General features: G+C 40.3%; 2 protein-coding genes across 19 annotated transcripts in view; both read left to right on the forward strand.

Annotated features, from left to right (window-relative positions):
• Positions 1-11,602, forward strand: part of LOC138744460 (phosphatidylcholine:ceramide cholinephosphotransferase 1-like) — a 166,775-nt gene extending 155,173 nt beyond the window's left edge. For 16 of the 17 annotated variants that reach the window (XM_069900661.1, XM_069900655.1, XM_069900657.1 and 13 more), the window contains 2 exons: positions 4,166-4,332; positions 10,048-11,602. In XM_069900661.1, coding sequence (XP_069756762.1) covers positions 4,166-4,332; positions 10,048-10,233 — 353 coding nt within the window. In that variant the 3' untranslated portion in view covers positions 10,234-11,602. The remainder of the gene's footprint in view (positions 1-4,165; positions 4,333-10,047) is intronic. The other variant, XM_069900671.1, reaches the window with a different exon arrangement.
• Positions 11,603-16,311: 4,709 nt separating this feature from the next.
• The window catches only part of asah2 (N-acylsphingosine amidohydrolase 2), a 77,615-nt gene continuing 70,090 nt past the window's right edge, over positions 16,312-23,836 (forward strand). The window contains exons 1-2 of one of the 2 annotated variants that reach the window (XM_069900672.1): positions 16,312-16,394; positions 18,188-18,335. In XM_069900672.1, coding sequence (XP_069756773.1) covers positions 18,212-18,335 — 124 coding nt within the window. In that variant the 5' untranslated portion in view covers positions 16,312-16,394; positions 18,188-18,211. Of the gene's footprint in view, positions 16,395-17,999; positions 18,336-23,836 lie in introns of those variants that run through there. The other variant, XM_069900673.1, reaches the window with a different exon arrangement.

The following is a 23,836-nucleotide window of genomic DNA, read 5'->3' on the forward strand; positions in this document are numbered from 1 at the left end:
TAGCTGGCGACTTCAACAACGACAATCTAAAACTGTTCTACCTCTGTTTCAACAGCATGTCAAATTCGCCACCAGAGGAGAGAACTCCCTGGATTGAGTGTACCACCAGTATGCCTGGTGTGTACAAGACCACCTTAGAAAAGCAGACCATATATCTGTCCTGCTAACCCTGACAGACAGACAGTTGGAAAAATTAACAAAGTCAGTTCACAGGGAGATCAAGGGGGGTGGCTGCGGGTTGTTGTGGTGATGGGGTGGGGGGGGGGGTTGTGGAAACAGCACAGCTGCATGACTGCTTTGAGACCCTGACTGGAGCTGTTTCAGACCATGACTGGAGCTGCTTCAGGGAGGAGGCCACATGTGTGATTATGTAACCCGAGGAGTACACGAGCTCAGTGGACCGGCTAATTAGCAAATGCATCAAGGGTGTTGTGGAGATCAAATGCTGCACAACCAGGACTAACCAGAAACCATGGTTGGATGCAGAGCTCTGTGCAATTCTCAGAGCTTGAGATGCAGCTTCAGGACAGGAGATAAGTTGGCCCTTAAGATTGCCCCCATGCAATCTGGAAGACAAAATATGGATATGCACAAAAGATCCATAGTTAACTGTGCGAGACCAGTGACATGGGTCACATGTCAAGTTATCAAAACAACAACAGATCACAAGGCAACCTTGCAAATCAATGATGCCTCCCTCTGGACAGACCAAACGTCATCTATGCACAGTTCAACAAGAAGAGCAGGCTGACACCAAAGGAAGCTCAATGTCCCTCTACAGAGCAGGTCCATTACGTAGCTATGGCTGAGCTGAAAATAATCTTATCCAGGGTGAACCCACACAAAGCAGTGGGACCAATCCACATACCTGGTCAAATACTAAAGACTAACTGACATAGGTCCTTGCAGAGATCTTCCACACGTCATTGCAGCAGTCCATTGTCCCCATGGGTTTCAAGGCAGCTACCTTCAACCTGGTACCAAAGAGAACAACAGTAATAGGCCTCAACAACCTTCACCTAGTGGCACTAATGTCCATGAATTGAAATGCTTGAGTATCTGGTGATAGAATATGTCAACATGCACCTCCCAGAGCCACTGGATTCTCTTCATTTCTCATACAGATGGAAACATTCCAGTAACGATGCTGTTGTCTTGTCCCTCCACTCAGTCCTGTCCCACCTGGAGAATGATGCCTCATGCGCCAGGCTGCTGTTCATTGACTTCAGCTCAGCATTTAATACCATCATATCCCAGAAGCTGTCCTCGCTGAGGCTCAACACCTCTGTCTGAAACTGGATCCTAGACTTCCTAACAGAAAGACTGCAGTATGTCCGGGTCTGTAGCAGAGCATCGGAAACCATCATGCTGAGTGCTGGTGCACCTCAGGGCTGTGTGCTCAGTCCACTTCTGTTCATGCCACTGACCCGTGACTGCAACATCAGATCCAGCTCCAACAGAGTCATCAAATTTACAGATAACACAACAGTAATTGGCCTCATCAGCAACAGCGATGAGTTGCAGTACAGAGAGCAGATGGAAAATCTTGTCCATGTTGAGACTATCAATTGGAGTCTCAACATGGACAAGACAAAGGAGATGAATGCTGACTTCAGGATGACCAGAGACGACTACCCTCCACTACACATTAATAGCTCAATGGTGGCGGTGGAGTCCACTTAAGAAGTGACTTATCTTGGATGCACAGCATCTCCTCACTTGTCAGAAAGGTGCAACAGCAATTGCACTTCCTTAGAAGGCTGATGCTGACAAGGCTACTGGCAATGTCAACGTTCCGCAGGAACTACGTAGAGAAAGTCTTAGCAAATTGCATCACTTGTGGTACAGTTACTCTCTAGCTAGAGCATTAGATTGGAGGTCAGTCCTTGGATTCTTGTTTAAAAGGGCTCGCAAAATTAAGGAGGGCCCATACCATCCCACACATAGCATCTTCCAGCTACTCCCATTGGTAAAAATATACAGTATTTGAGCCAGAACCACTTCCCATAGGCAGTGATACTGCTGAATTTCTGCAAAAACCAAATCTCCACAGCTCTCCTATTAATAATATTTATTTCAATATGTGTACATATGTACTGTATATATGTATAGTTTCTGTTCGTGTGTTTGGACCGGGGGACACTGTTTCATCAGGTCGATGCCGCTTTAGTTGCCCATTCAGAGCCAGCTCTCCAGCGCATGACGTCCTGTTTTGCAGAAACTGCCAAAATGTTTGGCCTGGAAGTCAGCCTGAAGAAAACTGAGGTCCATCAGCCAGCTCCCCACCATGACCACCAGCCGCCCCCACATCTCCATCAGGCACACTGAACTCAAAACGGTCAACCAGTTTACCTACCTCGGCTGCACCATTTCATCTGATGCAAGGATCGACAAAGAGATAGACAACAGATTCGCCAAGGCAAATAACACCTTTGGAAGACTACACAAAAGAGTTTGGAAAAACAACCACCTGAAGAAACACACAAAGATCAGCGTGTACAGAGCCGTTGTCATACCCACGCTTTTGTTCGGCTCTGAATCATGGGTTCTCTACCGGCATTACCTACGGCTCCTAGAACGCTTCCATCAGCGCTGTCTCCGCTCCATCCTCAACATTCATTGGAATGACTTCATCACCAACATCGAAGTACTCGAGCTGGCAGAGTTCGCATGCATCGAATTCATGCTGCTGAAGACCCAACTGCGCTGGGTGGGTCACGTCTCCAGAATGGAGGACCATCGCCTTCCCAAGATCGTGTTATATGGTGAGCTCTCCACTGGCCACCGAGACAGAGGTGCACCAAAGAAAAGGTACAAGGACTGCTTAAAGAAATCTCGGTGCCTGCCACATTGACCACCGCCAGTGGGCTGATATCGCCTCCAACCGTGCATCTTGGCGCCTCACATTTCGGCGGGCAGCAACCTCCTTTGAAGAAGACCATAGAGCCCACCTCACTGACAAAAGACAAAGGAGGAAAAACCCAACACCCAACCCCAACCAACCAATTTTCCCTTGCAACCGCTGCAACCCTGCCTGCCTGCCTGTCCCGCATCGGACTTGTCAGTCACCAATGAGCCTGCAGCAGACGTGGACATACCCCTCCATAAATCTTTGTCCGCGAAGCCAAGCCAAAGAACAGGTACAATTGGATGACAAACGAACAAATCTTCATTAAATATATTTTTGACTGAGATTCTGTTCTGATGATCCTACAAGTTGTATGGAATGTTCTCATTTAGATTGTTTTCTTGCATTTTGTGGAAATGTGCTTGTTTCTGATTAATGCAGAAATATATATCTGAATGAAACTTGCCATTCAGTGTCTCCAAAAGTGTGTAGTCTGTCTTAATGAATAACATCATGTAAAATATTCCATCTTTTTTTTTAAATTTTTTATTTTTCACACCATAAATCACATTAGCCATGATGTACACTTTTTCTTTGATGCCCTTTTGTGCAGAAATTATGTTTTGAGTGGTGGTATTGATCATTGATGGATGGAATAACTATCTGTTGAGGATTAAAGAACATTTTTTGGCTCAGTTCGCTCCTTTTCATTTAAAATTCAAGAATTCAACATCTTTTATCCAAGCACCCAAGGAAGAAGTCTTTGACTTGGAGATTGTGATGGAAAGTGAATCTGTCTATTTTTTCTGATCTCTTTGTCTCCTCGTCCTTCAACTCTTCCTCCAAATTTGGCTACCAAAGGGACGAATTACAAAGTCAAATCAACCACATCTACTGTAGATCCAATCAAAATAGATGGATTTATTGCAAGACAATTGAGAATTAAGTGTTGGTACACGCTTCTGTAGTTTTATAAAGCAAGGAGGAAAAGGATTTTAGGTAAGAATAAATTTTGGTGAAAAAGCTCGAAGTTCATAGGAACAAGATAGCATTGCCCAGTGCAGATTTCTGAGAGTTCTGTTTTTGGAGCTACTTTAGTTACATTTTAAATTTTTTGAAGAGATGGTGTAGGACAAATGGTTATGAGCTGTATCTTTTCATTTCTGTGCTGTACATAAAATACAGCCATGTAGTGTTCAGTAAATTTAAAACTCTGCTAATGTTGAACTTCAATTCTGTGAATAACTGCAAAGTATTCAATTTGCACTGCAGACCACTGCCACAATACTCAACAAACTTCTGTTTTATATCTCTTAGATTCTCCAAAAGATTGGTGGTGGTATCACTGGTCCTGCTGGGTTCTCAGTATCGTTGGGGTTTTCTGCATTCTTTTGGCACATGACCACTACACTGTGGATGTAGTGGTGGCATATTATATCACTACACGTCTTTTTTGGTGGTACCATACCATGGCCAACCAGCAAGTAAGTTCCTGCTTATGAATCAATATATTGACAGCTTCTTATTGGAAATACTTAAATTAAATTTTGTGTCTTGAAAGTTTCAAGCAAATATCTCTGATTAAAATGTACATCTGTGCTGGTTAGCGTACACTGATTCTGGTACCACCTTGAATCTGACTCAGTGAAGTTATGCAAATCTTCATTCTGGGATAGGCTTGTGGGATGGTCTGCTTATTTGAACTGTCCGTTGTAAACTGGAATAATCCTGACATTGACATCCTGGTTTAAAATTGAGAATGTAATAAATGTCATGCATGACTAACTTTGCAGCCAGTAAAAACACAAAATGCTGGAGAAGCTCAAACTGTGACCTTCATGTTGCAAAGGCAAAGATACATCACTGACGTTTCAGGCTTGAGCCCTTCATCAAAGTATGAGAAAATGCCGGCAAATATCCGAACAAAAGGATAAGAGGGGGGAGGGTAAAAAGGCAGGAGATGATGGGGACAGAAGCAATGAGGGGGAGAGGGAATGGTAGGGCTATGTGGGTGAAAGAACTGGAAGAACAGGGAGGGGGAAGAAAAGGCAAGCAGGTTTAATGGAAAGCAGAAAAGTCAATGTTCATGCCATGTGGCTGGAGGGTGCCCATCTGAAAAATAAGGCGTGGTTCCTCCAATCTGTGGGTGGTCGGGGTGGGGCAATACATAAAGCCATGAATAGATGTGAGCACAGAATTGAAATGGTTGGCCACTTGGAGGTGCTGTAGCCAGAAAACCTTTAAATGAGTAAATAAACTAAACAGAAATCTGTGACTTGCATGAAACATGCATTATCAGTTGCCTTAGGTCATGCAGTGGGAAGTTTGGATTTTAATATGTACTGACTCTTTCACATGCTACTACCACTGTGCACATGGAGGGGAAGTGGGAGAGTGTGAGCCAGAGAAGAGTGTATGACCTGGAGGGAAGTGAATAACAGTGGAGAGTCCAGAATAAAGCGACATCCAATCCAGGAGCAGGTGAGCCTGCTCTCCCTGTAGGTAACTGTACCATCTAATAGAATGATTCACAATTACAATGGCATTTACCTTTCACGTGCTCCCTTAACCAGAATTCTAAACTTCAAGGTTCTTGAATTGTAATGTATAGCTAAAGTCGATTGTCCTGACATCTTATTTGAAGGTCTTGTTTGGAGGAAGGTGACATTCTTGCAAGTGGCATTTCTAATTACTTTTATTTAAATGTGCATGCTGTGATATTGTCTCATCTTTTTCCTTATCAAATGTTTCTGACAAACCTGTAAAAGTAAAGGTTTTGCTTTATTAAATAAATGTGCATTCTTTTCCACTCTCCCCTTTTGAAATGGATCTCTTTTTCTGAGTAGAAATGTTCCTTCCTCCAACTGCAGAAGTGTTTTATTTCACTGAGATGGCCATCATAGAGAAAGTCCAATTTGAGCCAGTGGGTTATCATATGGTTTTACCCCAGTCTCCATGCTAACTTGATGTTGTTTGTGGCACTCCAATGTCTTAGCAAATTAATTGTTCTCCCCACCTCCAGTCTTTATAATAAACACTTCATGCTTGTAATTTCAACTTTAGTCCACAAAACGATATCCTTCTTGCAAACTGGAGGTTGGTTACTTCAGTATAAGCAAGGTTTTGGATATGAACTGCTGTTAATTCTGATATTACGTTTGGAAGTTTATTTGCCCAATGTGCTTAAAAACTTAAACCAAGATTCTGGTATGCTGGTTAAACAAGTGCATGATTTAAAGCTTCAACTGGATTAAAGAAAATGTTTTTAGATCCCTGCATTATATTATAGCAACGTTTCATAAGGTCCAAATTGTTGATTTGTATAACAGAAGTTATTTGTTTTTGTTGCCCAGTTGTGCTCTGTCAGGAATTAGAGTAAACCATAAGCCCCTCTGTACATGCTTCACTATTCAGTACAATCATGACTGAACCATCACCTTGGGTTCACTTTTCTGATCAATCACCATATGCTGTGGATTCCCAAGGTATCCAGAAGTGTGGCAATCTTAAATTGGTCCTTCTGGCCCACGAGACCATGCTGCCCAATTACACCCAATTAACGACAACAGTCGTGCATTTTTTTTGAAGGGTGGGTGGAAATCTGAGTACCCGGAGGAAACCCACGCAGAAAAAGGAAGAACGTACAAACTCCTTACAGACAGCGCCAAATACTAACTTGGGTTGCTGGCACTATAATTGCGTTGTGCTGACCGCCACACTAACCGTGCCACCCTGGAAATATTTGCTGATTCAATATTCAGAGACCGTGGACATGGAATTACAGCTAGTTCTGGATTCAGTCTGGATTCAGATTTCAGTTCTGGATTCAGATTTCACTTATTTCAATTTTTCTCAGGACAGTTGAAAAATAGGGTGGAGGGAAATCAAAATTACAGATGTTGAAAGAAAGATAGAAAATGCTGGAGATATTCATCAGATCTCTCATGCTTCTTGTCTTAAAATAATGTTTCTCATGAAAATGATCTCATTCTTTAAAACTCCAGGGCTGCTTCAGTTGTGCTTCATAAATCATTACTTCATCTCAGGAATCACTCTTGTACATCGAGCTGGGTTGATATCAAGGCCAGAATATAGATTCTCGAGTGCAGAAATCAAAGCTGTGGACAGCGCTGCAAAGTCATGTACAATTTCAGCAAGACCATCATTACTTTATGTGGCAAATTTACCCCATTCACTTTCACTATTACCAGTTCTTACTGGCAGCAGTTTATGTGGCAAATTTACCCCATTCACTTTCACTATTACCAGTTCTTACTGGAAGCAGTTTATGTGGCAAATTTACACCATTCACTTTCACTATTACCAGTTCTTACTGGCAGCAGTTTATGTGGCAAATTTACCCCATTCACTTTCACTATTACCAGTTCTTACTGGAAGCAGTTTATGTGGCAAATTTACACCATTCACTTTCACTATTACCAGTTCTTACTGGCAGCAGTTTATGTGGCAAATTTACCCCATTCACTTTCACTATTACCAGTTCTTACTGGCAGCAGTTTATGTGGCAAATTTACCCCATTCACTTTCACTATACCAGTTCTTACTGGCAGCAGTTTATGTGGCAAATTTACCCCATTCACTTTCACTATTACCAGTTCTTACTGGCAGCAGTTTATGTGGCAAATTTACCCCATTCACTTTCACTATACCAGTTCTTACTGGCAGCAGTTTATGTGGCAAATTTACCCCATTCACTTTTACTATACCAGTTCTTACTGGCAGCAGTTTATGTGGCAAATTTACCCCATTCACTTTCACTATACCAGTTCTTACTGGCAGCAGTTTATGTGGCAAATTTACCCCATTCACTTTCACTATACCAGTTCTTACTGGCAGCAGTTTACTCTCTTTTGAACCGGCGTACTGATTCCTGTACACAAATGTGTTCTCAGTGTTATATAAAAAAGTTCTATTCTTTCAACTGAAATGCATAAACTAGTTTTGCCTGCATTCCCAAACCTGCCACGCTGCCTGTTAATTCAAGATAATTTTATTGTCATGTAATAAAACAAAAAATGTGATATTGCACAAAATTTCCTTTAGTTTATCACCGGGCAGACAATTCATGCTATCAGCGTCAATTGCCCAGTGCCTCTTACAGCCAGAGAAAGAGAAAAGGGAGCCTCCAGGGCCACTGAATGTTCATTACTTCACCTTGAGTGCTCCTACAACCTCTGCAGCCACACATCCTTCAGTCCAAACTAGCAGCAAACCGAGCTCCAGACACACGCCTCTGACACACTCAGAAAACCTCCAGTGTCCTAGGCACCCTCTCGCATCTTGGTACCAATTCCTGGTACCCTTCAACTGGACTCCAGCAGTCCGTAGCCCGGTGTGAGTCCCTTGATCACGGTTGCCTATAGGGGTTTCTCACCTCAATTCACCAACAGTCCACCGCCTTCTACTTGTAATGTCCTTCTACAAGCTGTATCCCCTCGCGTCCCACTTTCCACTGAGCTTTATCAGTAAACTTTGCATTCATTTTCCATTTGCCCAAGTTGATGCAAGTTATGATCTCTGAAGTATCCCAGAAGCAACAGGTTGCCAACCTTAAAAAGAACCATTGATCCCAACTTTGTACCAGCTGTTCAGCATTTTCTCAGTATTGAATTTTATTTAATTTTTTGTGATATTGCAAAATATTGACAGGTGACTACTTCCCAAACTTTTTTGAATATTTTATTTAAGCAACATATATAGGATTATAATAACAAACAAGTAACCATAATATGTCAACAAATATATGCTGAAAAAATATTAAAAATTCTAAAAAAAAACCCTCCCTTCCCCCCTCCCCCAATCCTAATCTAATCCCATAACTAAAATACACAATATCATTACTGCATAGTAATTAATTCGGATTACTTTAGATGACACTCAAGGATACCAGAAATATTATAAATTGTTATTCTTTCACGGAAAACTTCACTGATCAGGAGAATTTAAAAAAAAAGATTAATAATTTTAACCTCCTAGGTCTAGCATACAGGCTACAAATTTGTAGGGATAAGGAATATTTGCCCCTCAAATTGTAAGTAATTTTTTCTAAAGAAATACAACTTTGAATCTCAGCATTGCCATCTGTTTAATGTTAATGAAACATCAGATTTCCATGTTACACCAATACATTTCCTTGCTATTACTAAAACTAATTTAACAAATTTTAATTGAGAATCTGACAACAATAATTTAGAAGTAACACTTTCAAAATTTCCTAACAAGAATTCAGGATTTAACAGAAAAATCACTCCAGTTATTCATTGCAAAAATTTACTTACAGAAACCCAAACAAGACCATGGGGAATGAAAGAAGTTCCAATTTTTTTTTCCACGTCTGATAAATTTGATCTCCTCAGTTACTGAGATGTGATATACAATTAACGTGAAAAATTATAATGGAGTAATCTATGTCTTGCATTGATAGTATTAGACATAACTTCTTTATGTAGATCAACAGGATTGGCAAAATCTATTATTGTGTTTAGATCTTGTTCCCACCTTTCTTTTGAATTAAACAAACCTACTTTCATTGTTTGTTCTTGTAACAAAATATACGCAATTTAAATAAATATTTTAGTCATTCCATCAACTATATCTTTTGATCATTTAATTAAATATGATATTCCTTGTAATACGTTATTTTGTTATTTTCAGTTGAGAGCTTATAAATAAGGAAATTAGGATCAGAAATTATTTTAAAAGATCTTTCAAATTTGGAACTACTTTCCAAACTTGAAAAATATTGGATTGATTTTCCAAACTTGTGAAAATGTAAATAGCGCATGGAGTGAGCAATATTGCATCACCCCCATTACAAGTTCAAACATGTGCTTCGATTAGATCATTTCAAATATCATAATAGAATTTTTACCTGACAATTGACATACAAGGACCCTGAAATGTTGTCTTCATACGCTCATCATGGTACTGATCAACTTGCAGCTTTAGTAATAAAGGGAATAACATGCAAGTAATAAAGAATATCCCTGGCAAATAACTGGGAAATTGGTTAACTGGCATAAAATGTGGAAGTAGTGATACAAAATGCTTCTCATTGAGAAAATAGTAGGCGACTCACTCAAACCAAAGTTTTAGTTCCTTATTTCATTTTCTTGCTCTACTTATCACTTAAATCATTGCGAAGCATTTAATTAACAGTTGTATTCCTGTGTTTTAAGGTATTAAAAGAAGACCCCAGGACTAATTTTCTATCCCAAGTGTGGTGGTATAAATTCTTTCGTTTTTTGGAAAGCAACGTTCAAGGCATTGTACCTCTTACATACCATTTGCCATTTTCTTCATTATCTCCATCACAGTTCTTTGGGAAAAAAAATAAATATAGCAGATTAGTGACTGATACATAACATGAGGTGATTTAGAAGACTGTGCAAAGTGCTGAAAAATCCCTTTGAGCTGATGCCATTTTGAACTTTCTGCTAATTCATGTCTTGCAACATTCATTTTACTAAAGTGTTCCAATTAACTGGTCAGCACTGTGATCTTTCCAAAGGACTATAGAACAAAAGTGGTTGACATGCACTGTATAATCTTTTGTTTAATTGTCTGTTTGTCTCTGATATTTGCCATAAATAAAACAAAATCACTGTAAATGTGTTTGATATGAACTGCATCAGTGGCAATTGTCCTGTCAGCTAGTGTTTATTTAGCCTATGTTTGCAAAGGTGTCTGGGATAAATTGTATTTTTTTTCCAATCAGAAATTTATCTTCACTAATTTATACCCCAAAGACTGGGCTTAAAGCCATTCTCTTGGAAATCTTTAGCTATATAAAATGGTTGGTGAATACAAGGATTGTGTTCCGTATGTATTTTAGAACCAATATAGCAAAAGAAACTTTTTAAGTGCAAAAATATTTTCTAAAAATCATTCTTGTTATTTATGTTAAATGAACGTGGCAGTGCAAAAAAAGACAAATCAAATCTTCACAGAATTTTCAAGTTCTAAGATGAAGTCTGCATAAAACGCATAGCAAGAATGAAATCAGCACCGGGTGGAAATTTTGACTGATAGTTTTCTAGTGCCTTTTCTTGTCCTGATTGTATGGTCAGTAGATGGTCTCAGATATACTATATGAAAATTCAAAATCCTATATGTATGTTACCTTGAGTATTGAGTTAATAATTAACTGTTGCAGATTTGCAAAATGTAAGCTCAACAGTGAGCATTCAATTTTGTAGCTATTGTTTCTGCACTCCATGTCTTGAATACTTTGAGATATTAGGTGCAAAATAAAAGATGGCAACTGTGGGCATGTCCTGTTAGCTATATTACAAGTAAATTATTTTATATAAATGGGAAGTATGGCAGCAAATCTAACTGGTTTTTGACTTCCTTTTTACAGATTTTGCATTTTTCTTAAATATCAAGTCATTAAATGAAGGTAAAATTTGTGTACAAAGTTAATATACTAGCAAAATATTCATGCTCCTCTGACTTGTTGGTAAATCAGCTGCAGAGATGCTCTATTTCTATAAATTTTATTATATTTGTGCAAATAATGCATGTAATCTTTAAATCTCACCCAAATCAGAAGTTGTGAAAATGAAGTCTACTCTTGCCAATGTGAGAAATAGTTTTTTATTGCAAAATATGATCTCCATTCTGTATTTTATGTGAAAGAAAATTCTTTTCTGTAGTTTTGTGAATACACGAGGTGATATTTGTATTGTAAAACAATTATGAAGGATGAACAATAAAAAGCTTTAAATGTAAGCTTTTTCCTTGTGTTGTGCTTTTAAATACATTATTAAAATTTAATGAGAATATTGAGTTGTAGGTTTTATCAGTACTTTATGCTTGCTATTGAGATTTTTCTAATTGAAGTGTGCTTCATTAAGGAAAAAGGACAGAAGAAAATATATCCAAAGAGAATGTCTTCCCTCTCAACTCTCTTGTGCTTTCTTTGCTTTTTATCAGCTCTAGTAGCAAACAAGAGGCCCTTTCAGATAGGGCAAAGGTCCAAATGTAAAGGCGGAGAACCTCCGCCAAAACGCATAACCACTTAACTCTCTGAATGTGCGGCGGCCTCCTCCGAGCAGCGTAATCCAACCCCTTGGAGAGATAATCAGCGGAGCACTGTGCTCCGCCAATCAATCTGAATGTACAGGCTGTTTAGGGGCGAGCTAATAACTACATCAGCCCCATTACTTGACTGCTGGAGCAGGGGCAATCAGCAGGGGGCAACTGGTGCAGGCTGTGACAGCCCCACTAGCCGCTCCGGCACATCACTGGGTGCTTCTGTTTCGGGGTCGCTCTCTGCTGCTCAAAACGTGGCAGAGCAATGGTGGTCTTCCCTACCCATAATCCCTCACACAGCTGGAACTGTTCTGGGAAAGTGGTTCCAGCTGTGTTGGGGATTATGGGTAAGGAAGACGGCCATTGCTATGCCGCATACTTATGATGGGTGGCGCTTTGGCACCAGCTGCCCCGCCTCCATCGGATCTGGAGAGCACTATGAAGATGCCTCTGGATATGACTGGGATGCTGGAGCACCCTTTTAGGGCTGCTGTCTGAAAGGTACGTTCTTGGTTTTCCATCTGCTCCTGTAGCCGGCCTCATGGTGGAGGTTGACGTGAAATAGCCTAAGGTGTGTCTTTGAGTGGGAGGGATGTAGATTGTACTGAGATGCACACAAAGATTTGTGTTGATACTCCAGTGCAGTGTCAAAGCAGTGTTACACATTTGGAATTGTTAATCTTTTGGATAAGAACATAAATATAATCAAAAGTATATTTCAAATTCATTTGAGCCAAGTCTGCCTTTCATATAGATCTGATTTAATGTTAACATTGCTTTCTTATAGAGTCATTTAATTTCTTCTTTGCTATAATCTAAATGGATTTCTGAGCCTCAAATATACTTAATGTCTCAGAATTCCAATTATCTTGGGTCGACTTCTAAATGGGCAGTGTGTGGCTTGAACCATTTTTGCACAATCTACACTCTGGTTCTCTCATTGCAAAGGAGGTGCTGGAGGTCCTCAAACATCCAAAGGTCAATAAATCCCCAGAGCCTGGTCCAGTGTAACCAGGAAAGAAATTGCAGGAGCCCCAGCAAATAGATTTGTCAGTGTGAGGCTTCGATGAAGTCCTGGAAGCTGGATGGTAGTTAATGTTGTGCCATTATTGAAGAAAGGATGAGGACACAGGCTAGTGAACTTAATGTCATTCACAGGGAGGTTTATGGAAGGAATTCTGAGAGACAGGATGTGCTTGCATTTGGAAAAGCACAAGACTGATTGGAGATGGCCATCATGGGTTTCTGCATGGGAAATCATGTGTCTCGAATTTGATTGGTGACCAAGAAGATTGAGGGCAGGGTGGAAGGCATTGTCTTTTGCAAGGCCTTTGAGGTGCTAGCATAATGGGCTGGTTGAGAGGGTGTCAAGGGTGAACCAGCCAATTGAACAATTGGCTTGATGTTAGGAATGAGATGGTGGTAGGGGAGGGTTGTCAATTTAGATTGGAGACATGTGACCTGTGGTTTGCTGCAGGGATCAGTGCTAGTTCCACTGTTTGACATTCAGGTTAGTAATATAGATGATGTCAACAAAGTTAGTATGGTTAGTAATTTTCGCCAAATTGGTGGAAAAGTTGACAATTCAGAAGGTTGTAAAAGGAGCTAGATGAACTTGGAAAGTGATCCAAGGGATGGCACCTGGAATTTAACTCTGGCAAGTACAAGTTGTATTTTGGTAGATTAAACAGAAGAGAGCCCTGGAAAGCGAAGTAGAACAGAGCGACTTGTGTGTACTGGTAATTAGTTCCATGACACAGGTTGGTGAAGATGGCATTTGGCATGCTTGTCTTCACCTGTTAGGTCAATGAGTACAGGATCTGGGACATAAGGATGAGGGGAGGCAGTGCTGGGTGTATTGAATACAATTCTGATCTTTCTGCTTTAGGAAAAAGCAACTGGTAGGCTTGAACTACAAATGGGCTAAGTAGGCTGGGGCTTTTCTCTGCAACAGAGGAGGCTGAGGGAAATCTACATTCTCATCGAAGTGGAGAGGAGATCATCGCATGAAATATGCATAATTGGAATAGGTGCAAAAGAAACAATTTCCTCACCAGTTTAAAATGAATTTTATTGGGGTTGAGAATGGAATAGCTATTTTCACTTTGATCTCTGTATGCACTGGTAAAATGCAATGCATCTCAAATTTCCGACTAGATCAAATCAGTATGACTACCTTCTTGACGGTATGTCTAGAACGGTGCTGCTCTCCAACAGCAGTGTTCCATGTAGATCATTTTCGATGGTGGGGAGAGTTTTGCCTGTATTGTACTGGGCTGTGCCCACTACCTTTAGCAGGGCTTTCCACCCCCACACCATGCCGTGATGCAGCCAGTCAGCACACTTTCCACTACACGTCTGTAGAAATTTAGTTTTCGATGTCAGACCAAATCTCTGCATACTCCTGAAGTTCATACTTCATGATGATATTAATATGTTGAGTCCAGGAAATGTTTTCCAAGATAATGGCTCCCAAGCTCTGATTTCTTACCCCCCCCCCCCCCAAAAGATCACTGGATCATACACCTCTGGTTTTCCTCCTGAAGTCTATAATCAGCTCCTTGGTTTGGTGACATTGAGCGAGTTGCTAGAACACCATTCAGTCAAATTTTCAATCTTCCTCCTTCCTGTATGTTGACTTATCGTCACCCCTTTTATGCAACCCACTACTGTGGTATCATCAGTCAATTTGTAAATGGTGTGGTTCTGACAGTCATGCAAAGTACCCCAATTAAAATGTATAAAAATATCCAAAGTATTCCAGTTAACTACTTATTTTCATTCCTATAACATTTCCATGGGAAGGTAACTTAATTGATGTTGAAATATAAGCTTCATTACCTCAAACTTTAACTGAGAATCTGAAGTCCTAAGATTTGATTGTGCAATGCCATAAACGAAATGGATGATCAAACACAAAGATTGCCTACTCCTGTTAATACTGTAGTTCTAGCAAGTCATCATGATAATATCTTAATCATTTGTTTTCGATATGGATCTGTAGACTGAACTTGTGAGGAATATCTTTGTGATATACTGGCCAAGTCATAAGTGAAGATCTGAAAATGTGACTCATGACCAGGTGACTTTGGACTTTACATCAGAATAATTTATTTCACAATACAAAGCTTCAAACAATGTGATGGACTACAGATAAGAGTTTTTTTTCCCTCCATGACTTGATTTATCAATATACTTTAACAGTGATAAATAATGTGGGATTATTTCAACTGCATTCAATCTATGGAATTGATTACTTACTTTCATGTCAAACAAGTCGGACCTTGCCTTTACATTTGTCCTTTTGAAGCTCGTTCTTTGTTCAAAGTGAGAGCCTACCATTTCCAAATATCAGTTTTTAAAAGAAGTGGATTCTTCAGGTACGTTTGTAACAGTCAGAAAGTTGGGGTGGAGGTGGAGGGACAGTTTAGCAGGAAGGAGAATACAAATAAGCAATAAGTGTATTACAAACCAAACTTGCTTTTTAAATTTCATTGCTGTTAGATTAGCATTCACAGCATCGGTGCATGGATTAAAAATCAGTGACCTCAACGGAGCAGTGTATCTGCATCTGATGGATCAGCTAATGACATGACACCACCTAGGCCCTTTTTCCAATCTCTGTTTTGGCTTCACCGTCTTTACCTTCTAAATGTGATCCATTGCAATGCTTTCTAGAACTCTCTTGAGAATGTACTTTGAATAGTTAATGGACAATTCATGGATGTATATTTCAACACCCACAGATGGAACAGATACAAGATAAGACCATAATTGCAAATTTCTCAATAGGTTTAGTCCCTAACTTCCCTTCAAACGCTGCAGTGTGTGTAGTTTCCTCTGGAAACTACAGAAGGTTGAAGAATGTGGCTCATCACCATCTTATCAAGGACCTCAGGGGATGGGGAAGAGATCCTGACCTCAGCAGTTGCCTTTGTCCTGAATTGATCATAAACTGCCAGCATTCCAAGCATGGGGCAAAGATTCTTACTCAGTTTTACTGTAGCTAAACACAGGTTCAACTTGCAAGTTGTACTGACTTTACCCTTTTGATAATAACACAGACCTCAGCAAAATTGTTAAATGTGTTCTCTTTATCAAGCTGATAATGCCTCACTATCTGGAATAGGAACTAAGGTAACTTGAATGGTTAAAAATAAACAAGTTCAAGATTCCTTTAATTATTTGTTTTCATTAAATCACTTCGAATGGGAACTCATTGTTTCAATGTACATTTGATCTTTTCAAGTTGATTTTTTTAAATATAATTTGGAAGCAATCCCTTTATCTTCAATTGCTTCAAATAATTGAAAACCAGATGTTGTTGGTCTGTAATTGTGGCGTTATTACTGAAGGTTATCTAATCAGTTTTAGGGCAATGTGCAGTCACCACTAAGGAAACATTCACTACATCTCATTGCACTGAAGCATTGACACCATAGATTCTCGTTGCTGAAGTAAAGGTTCAGGATAACTTACCGTGGTTAAGGTAAGATTATTGATTAAATATGATGGCTTTTTACAAGCTTGTGGTCTTGTAGGGTAAAACTTTGATCCAATCTTCAAAGTGATTCTGATGGATTGTAGGTCATCTATTGCTACTCTTTATTGTCAAAAGAGCAGTTACTGTATTTCTTAATAAATGGTTGATCTATTTTCAGGATTAGAATTTATCCTTTTGAAGTCTAATCAATGTTCTGGACTGGCAGCTAACCATCTTCACTAAGATTTCTAACTTGCATTAAGGTTATCAGCTAAACATGATTTTAAAATTAAAGAGCATTTTCCTTTGCATTTGCCTTTGCATATGCATGTCAATTCCTAGAATTGCATGATTTCTATGCATGAGACATTAATGTTTCCTGAATAGACCCATCCTTGGTATTTATTTTAATAGAGCCTGAAGATTTGACCAAGGGGGTTTTCCCCCCCAGATCATGGCATTATTTAGCTTTGTGATATCGATAATATTCTGAGATGTGCATTTCAAGTGAATATTTATTCTGGGTTCATGGAAGTGTCAATGTGCTCTGAAAGAAAAAGGAGCTTTGATACTAGGCAAAGGATAACAAACTTGTAGCTTTAACTACTTGATAAGGATACCATTTGTGTTTGAGGAACAAAATCACAGCACCCTATTAGGCTTTGGTTTAGATAACCAAGTAAATTTATGTTTGGGAAAGTGATTGTACACGTGACAAGAAAGGAAGATGCTGAATCCGAGTATTGCAAAGCCCTGAGTAATTTGTATGGAGTAGCATTCATAATACATGAAATCCAATAATTAGAACACCATTCAAACAGCTAAACTTAAATTCCAAGTCATCTCTTAATGAAGTGATAAGAAGGTGTGGGACCCTCCAATACACAGTTTTGAATGATTCTGCAATCACCCAGCGCAAAGTAATCCTGTCAATGGCATGGGATGTGCCTGTATGGCAAGAACCAATGGGCAGCAGACTAAGGCTCTTGGAGTGCAACTACCCCAAAGGAAAACCATGCAGAAAGAGGCACAGATGTCAACTGCAACCATGGGGCAACCAAATACAGACATTGTTAGTGGATGTGGGACTTCAGTAGAGAGACTAACAGTGCATGACCAAACTGAATAGCCAAAATGATACAGTAACTCACCCAGCATGGAGCAGGGCCGTCAGTGTGGGGTGACCTGCAACAGAGCAGGGCCCTTAGCGTGGGGTCACCCGGCACGGGGAGGGGCCGTCGGTGTGGGAGGTCCCGGCGTAGGGGGTGCCCAGTACGGAGAGAGTGTATCAGTGTGAAACCACCTATTACCAAGCCCCCACTGTCAGTCTATTGAGTGAAGCATCTGGTGAAAAATCTATTTTTAATTTGAAAAATATCCTCAAGTTATCATTTGAATAAATCCCATCACGTTTTATTTTATTCAAGCATAAATAGGCTACGTTTCCTGAATTGGCCGCAAGAAACCCATACCTACAAGCAGTTTAATTTTCATTCTTCACACTAACAAGAGCTGCCACTTTTGTAGGTTCTCCACCATATCCCTACCCCTTAAGAGAAACCTGTGGCAACAAATAGATGTGTTTCAGCCAATACTGCCTACATCCTGTGAACCGACAAAGCAACTTGCAGTGAATATAGATGATTTCTCTGCAACACCAATGTGTTCCATTCATTTCCCGTCTGTCACATGTCAGTGGTGTCAACCCTTACCATGTCGCAACTTGGCCATTGCTGGTGTGATTCAAATTGAGGCTTGTGGGAGGTGTAAGTTACTTTAACTGGATCTGTTTGTTTTAGTTCACATCAGATTGGATCTGCGGAATGGGTTCTAAAAGTTCTTCATCCTTGGCAGCGTGTTGCACTCTTCTGTTTGTCCTCTTGATGGCAGTCACGGTGGCCATCATTGCAGTTTTCTTCATTGCAGATAAATCAAGATCAAAGGCTGGTAAGAAGGGTTGTGGGATGGTGACAGGTGTGATATTTCACTATTGAGATGTAGTGTAAACTTTGGGTGAAGTATGTCATCAAAAATGCGAGATACCAGAGTGACATTTTAATATCTCTTGGTTAAACTTGAATCATTCCAGAAATGTTTGGTTCCAAAGTGATAGTACAAGGGTCAATGTGTGGAAAGTAATTCCCAAGCAACCTCTGATCAATCATTGACTCAATAATCTATTTTTTTGGGAGATATTGGACTGAACCTTGGGCAAACTGCTTCTTGGGTATGAACAATGCCACGTGGTGTTTCACAATTGATTTATCAAGTATGATTTGATCAATTTTGTTAATTGGTCAAGGATGTTGAGATGGTTTCCACGTGAGTTGAGAGAGAGAGCACAGAACAGGAACAGGCTGTTCGGCCCATCATATCTGTGCTGAACATGCAGCCTATATTCCGCTGCTACCATATGATATACATCCCTCTATTTCTGGTATATTCACGTATATATCCAGAAGACTCTTGAATGCTACTGTTGTATTTGCTTCTTCTACTAACCCCCCCCCCCCCTCCCCAGCTGCCCATTCCAGGTACCAGTCCTCTCTGTTTAAAAACAATTAAATGTATGTCTTCCAGCATGTGACATTTTCACCCAAGGAAAATGATTCTGTCTGTGTCCAATCTGTGCCTCTCTCAATTTAAAAACATCTGTGAGGTCACACTTCAGCCTCCAAAGCTTCAGAGAAAACAGATTTCAGATTTATTGTCAAAGTATGACATTGTTTTTCCTGCAGCCGTGGCAGAATTATCACTTACTGGTACTGCAAAAAAAATCTGTGCTCAATGTACTCGTAAATAAATAAAGAAATGTAAATAATCTGTAATACAGAGAGAATAAAACAATCAATAAAGTTCACAATTCAGAGTCCTGAAATGAGTCCCTGATTGAGTTTGTTGTTGATGGTGGAGGGGCAGGAGCTGTTCCTGAACCTGGTGGTGCGAGTCTTGTGGCACCTACACCTCTTTCCTGATGGTAGGAGCGAGATCAGAGTGTGTGCTGGGTGGCGTGGATCCTTGATGATTGCTGCTGCTCTCCGATGACAGGGTTCCCTGAATATGTTCTCGATAGTGGGGAGGGTTTTTGCCTGTGATCCCCTAAGCCATGTCCACAACATTTTGCAGGGCTTTATGGTCAAGGGTATTGGTGTCCTGATACCAGACCATGATGCAGCTGGTCGCCACACTTCTGTAGAAATTTGTCAGGGTTTCTGATGTCATACTAAACCTCCTCAAACTCCTGAGGAAGTAGATGCACTCGCATGCTTTTTTCCCCACAATGCCATTAGTGACTCGAAAGAACTTAAATTTGCACACTCTCTCCACCTCTTATTGTCCAATGATCACTGGATCGTACACCTCTGGTTTTCCCTTCCTAAAGTCCGCAATCAGCTCCTTGGTTTTGGTGACATCAAGTGCGAGGTTGTTGTTGGTGCACCATTCAGCCAAGTTTTCAATCTCCTTCCTCTATGCTGACTTATCACTCCCTTTTATACAACCTACTACCGTGGTAACGTCAGCAAATTTGCGGATGGTGCTGTTGTTGTACCCAGCCACGCAGTCATACGATCCATGTTTGCCCAACCTGTCCTCATAGCTTATTCGCTCTAATTCAAGGATGTCCAAAATTGCACACAGTCTTCCAAGAGTGACCTAACCAAAGTTTTATATAGCTCCAATATGACTTTCTGATTCTTGTACTCAATGCCCAGAAGAATGAAGGCAAGCATTCCATGCACCTTTTTGTTAGTCACCTCATCTACTAGCATGGGGAATTTTCAAGAAACATTGGGCCTGGATCCTCAGATTGGAGGGGGGCAGGGAACTGATAGAGAACGCAACTTATTGAAACCCACTTTCTCAACTCAACTAATTCTAAATGGATATGTCCAACATTATTCAATCACAGTTCTATTTAAAGGGAAAACTCTCAAGGACAAAATTCTGCCCCTTTTGAACATACCATTGTCATAGGAAACATACTACAGAAGTTTTGAATTTCCTTTGTCTAACGAGTGCCTTTCACTACCTTTGTAGTCACTAAGATACCATCTCATGGACTAGATGGTAGACAAAAGCAGCATGAAGGTTTCAAGATATTAGACTTTCATAATAATATGTATCTGCAGTCCATTTAAAGTTCCACCCCTTGAACAACTCCGTATGCCGAGTTTCTTGGGAATTGCTGGTTTTGGACTTCGTCAGTTGATGTGATGGAAAAGCTTTCACTGGTGTACATCATCACCTGAATTATTTCAGCAAAAGAAGTACTTCTGAAGGATAGTAGCAATTAACATGATTTAAATGCTCACAGTTTGAACCCATGGGCAACAATGAGCTAAATGCCTGAAATCTTTTAATAATGTTTATGGAGGACTCACTATTGTCCAGGAGGAATCCTGTGGCCTTAATTGAATGATACTGTCAGATCATTTTGCAATCATCTGAGAGATCTGACAGGTCTCTGCTCAAGGCAGCACAATGACACAGCTCGTGGAGCTGTTGCCTCATTGCCCGAAGTGCCCAAGTTCAATCCTGACCTTTGCTCTCTGTGGAGTTTGCACATTCTCCCTGTGATTGATTGATTGATTGATTGGTCACTGTTGATCACTTTTTCCTGTGGGTGAATGCAGAATGTTGAAGGTGTCAATGGGAGTGCAGGGGAGATGTTTTATGGGTTATATGGAAAATGAGTAGGGAATGGATTGGTCTGTGAGCTGGAAATTACCTGCCTTCTATGTCAGCAAACAACACACATCTCCAGGGACCCTGAATGCTTTGGAGGAATAGCTTAATTGACATGTGGGACTCTATAATATTCATTTTTCTGATCAGGGTCTTTCCAATTGATACACAGCTGACATCTAAAGTGCAGTCAGTTGCTTTGCATCAGAGTTCTGATTGATGCTAGAATAGGCCACGAGTTAACTCGAGTAGTTTGTCTCATGGTACAGCTAGGATTAAGCTCAAGGAATACACTATATTCATGGAAGTGGGCTCAGAACTGAAGCATACTGCATATAAAATTGCTATGTTAAGTTCAAATTCAAGTTTATAATCAAATACATTGAAAATGCAGTGATAGAGGTTGCTTGACGAAGTAGACCAGCAGGCATCTTGTATGTAGTAGAACAGCCAAGTCACAGTCTAAGAGTACAAAGTTCAGAGTTATGGCGGGAAAAAAATCAGTTGGTGCAGAGTAAAGACACATAACTTTACTATTTTGGGTTCATTCAGAAGTCTGATAACCGAAGAGGGAAATAAACTGTCCTTGAATCTGGCTAACCATATACCAAAAGACATAATAGCCGCACTAAACTTCAAGTAACAGTTACACATATTAACGAGAGTATTCGAGCCATTGACCAACACCACAGTACTTCAGAAAAGAAAGAATAAACCGTTCGTTAGAAATAAGTGAACATGTTCAATTTATGAACTTGTATACATTAGAAATTTACCCATGAACTTAAGTTGTGATTCACAGGAGCCTGCAGACACTGAAATCTGGAGCAAAAATTGAATTGTTAGCAGAGCTCAATGGGTCCGGCAGCATCTGCTGAGGGATATGGCAAATTGACATTTTAGGTCGACACCATCCAGTTGCTTTCAGAAACTACAGGCACTTAGTAAATAATAACAGCTTCAAATCCATTGCAGGTTTCTTATTCTTTTGAGACCTTGCACACTGCTTTCACCTGTTCACTCTTGCCTCCTTTTTCCAAAGGACTACACGCGCAGTATCTCACCGGTTTCATTTTGACTGACATCCTAGCAGGTGTACTTGTCCATTTTGGATCTTTAATTCATCCCTTGCTCATTTTCAGGGCTGTGGAAGTCACTTCTGTGTTTCTGTGCTGTTTGTTATTGCTTCTCTTTTTTTTTCGAGACTTCTCCTTTCCCCTTTGGTCTTTGCCAAGGTGTCTTGGAATAGTTTCCGCCCAACCCAACTTGAGCATCTGAATGTAAGCAGACCCTCCCCGTGACATTCCTTCCTCTGCCACCTTGATGTGATGCATCACTTGTTCTGCCACTGCCTTAAGGGGCATTCTTCTTACATCTTCAATTTCATTGCAATTAGTTGACCCCTGTTAAGAACGGCAACAATCCATGGAAGATGGACATCTTACTAGCGGTGTAGCATACTTAAGACAAAAGTTTTATTGTGGATTCAATGGAATTTGCTTTAAGCTTACAGCAATTCCACAGTCAGCACTATGATTGGCTGCTTTCTTTGGAGTGAGCCAGCCTCAGTCGTTGCATTTATCGAGCCAAGCAGAACTAGCCAAAAGACACTTCAAATTTTTAAGAGAATTTTTCTAATGTCTATTCTGAAGTCCAGGGGCCAATGAAGATTTGACTGCTCTTGCTTTATTGCAGCATTCTCTCATAACCCCCCTCAGAACATAACAGCACAGAAAAGGCACTTTGGCCCATAATGTTACACCGACCTATATAAACCAATTCAGCAATTCTAAACCTTCCCCACCTCACACCCATGACCAGCCATTTTACTTGCATCCATGTGCATGTCTAAGAATCTTTAAATGTCCCTATTGTACCAGCCACCACCACCAACTGGCAATGCATTCCAGACATCAACTACTCTCTGTATAAAAGAAAAATTTACCCCTATACTTTCCTCTTTTCACTTTGTACAGATGTTTTCTGGTGTTTGCTACTGTCACCCCTGGAAACAGGTGCCTCACATAATACTGTGGGCCTCTATTAAGTCACCTCATCCTTCTTTGTTCCAAAGAGAAAAAAATGAGCTCTGTTAACCTTGCCTCATAAGACATGTTCCCTAATCCAGGCAACATCCTGATAAATCTCCTCCGCACCCTCTCCGAAGCTTCTACATTCTTTCTGCAATGAAGTGACTGGAACTGAGCACAATATTTCAAGTGTGGTCTAACCAAAATTTCGTGGCACTGCACCATTACCTCACATCTCTTAATTTCAATCCCTCAACTAATAAAGTCCACCAAAACATAAACCTTCTTAACTACCCTATCAACCTGCACTGCAACCTTGAGAGATCCATAGATTTGAACCTCAAGGTCCCTCTGTTTTTCCACACTGTGAAGAATCCTACCATTAAACATTCTACCTTCAAGTTTGACCTTCCAAAATGTGTCTCTTCACACTCATCTGGATTGAAAACTATCTACCACATTTCCACCCAATTCTGCATTCTGTCTATATCCTATTGTAGCTACGACAACCTTCTACACTATCCACAACAAGTCTAACCTTGGTGTCATCTGTAGCTTTACTGACCCATCTCTTTACTTCTTTATCCAAGTCATTTATAAAAATCACAAAGAGCAGAGGGCCCAGAACAAATCCCTGCTGAGCTTCACTCGTCACTGACCTTTAGGCAGAATGCATTCTATCTAACTTCTCTTTTCTTTCTACAGGCAAGACAATACTGAATCCACACAGCC

This window comes from Narcine bancroftii, chromosome 10 (genome assembly GCF_036971445.1).
Source record: "Narcine bancroftii isolate sNarBan1 chromosome 10, sNarBan1.hap1, whole genome shotgun sequence".
NCBI lineage: Eukaryota > Metazoa > Chordata > Chondrichthyes > Torpediniformes > Narcinidae > Narcine > Narcine bancroftii.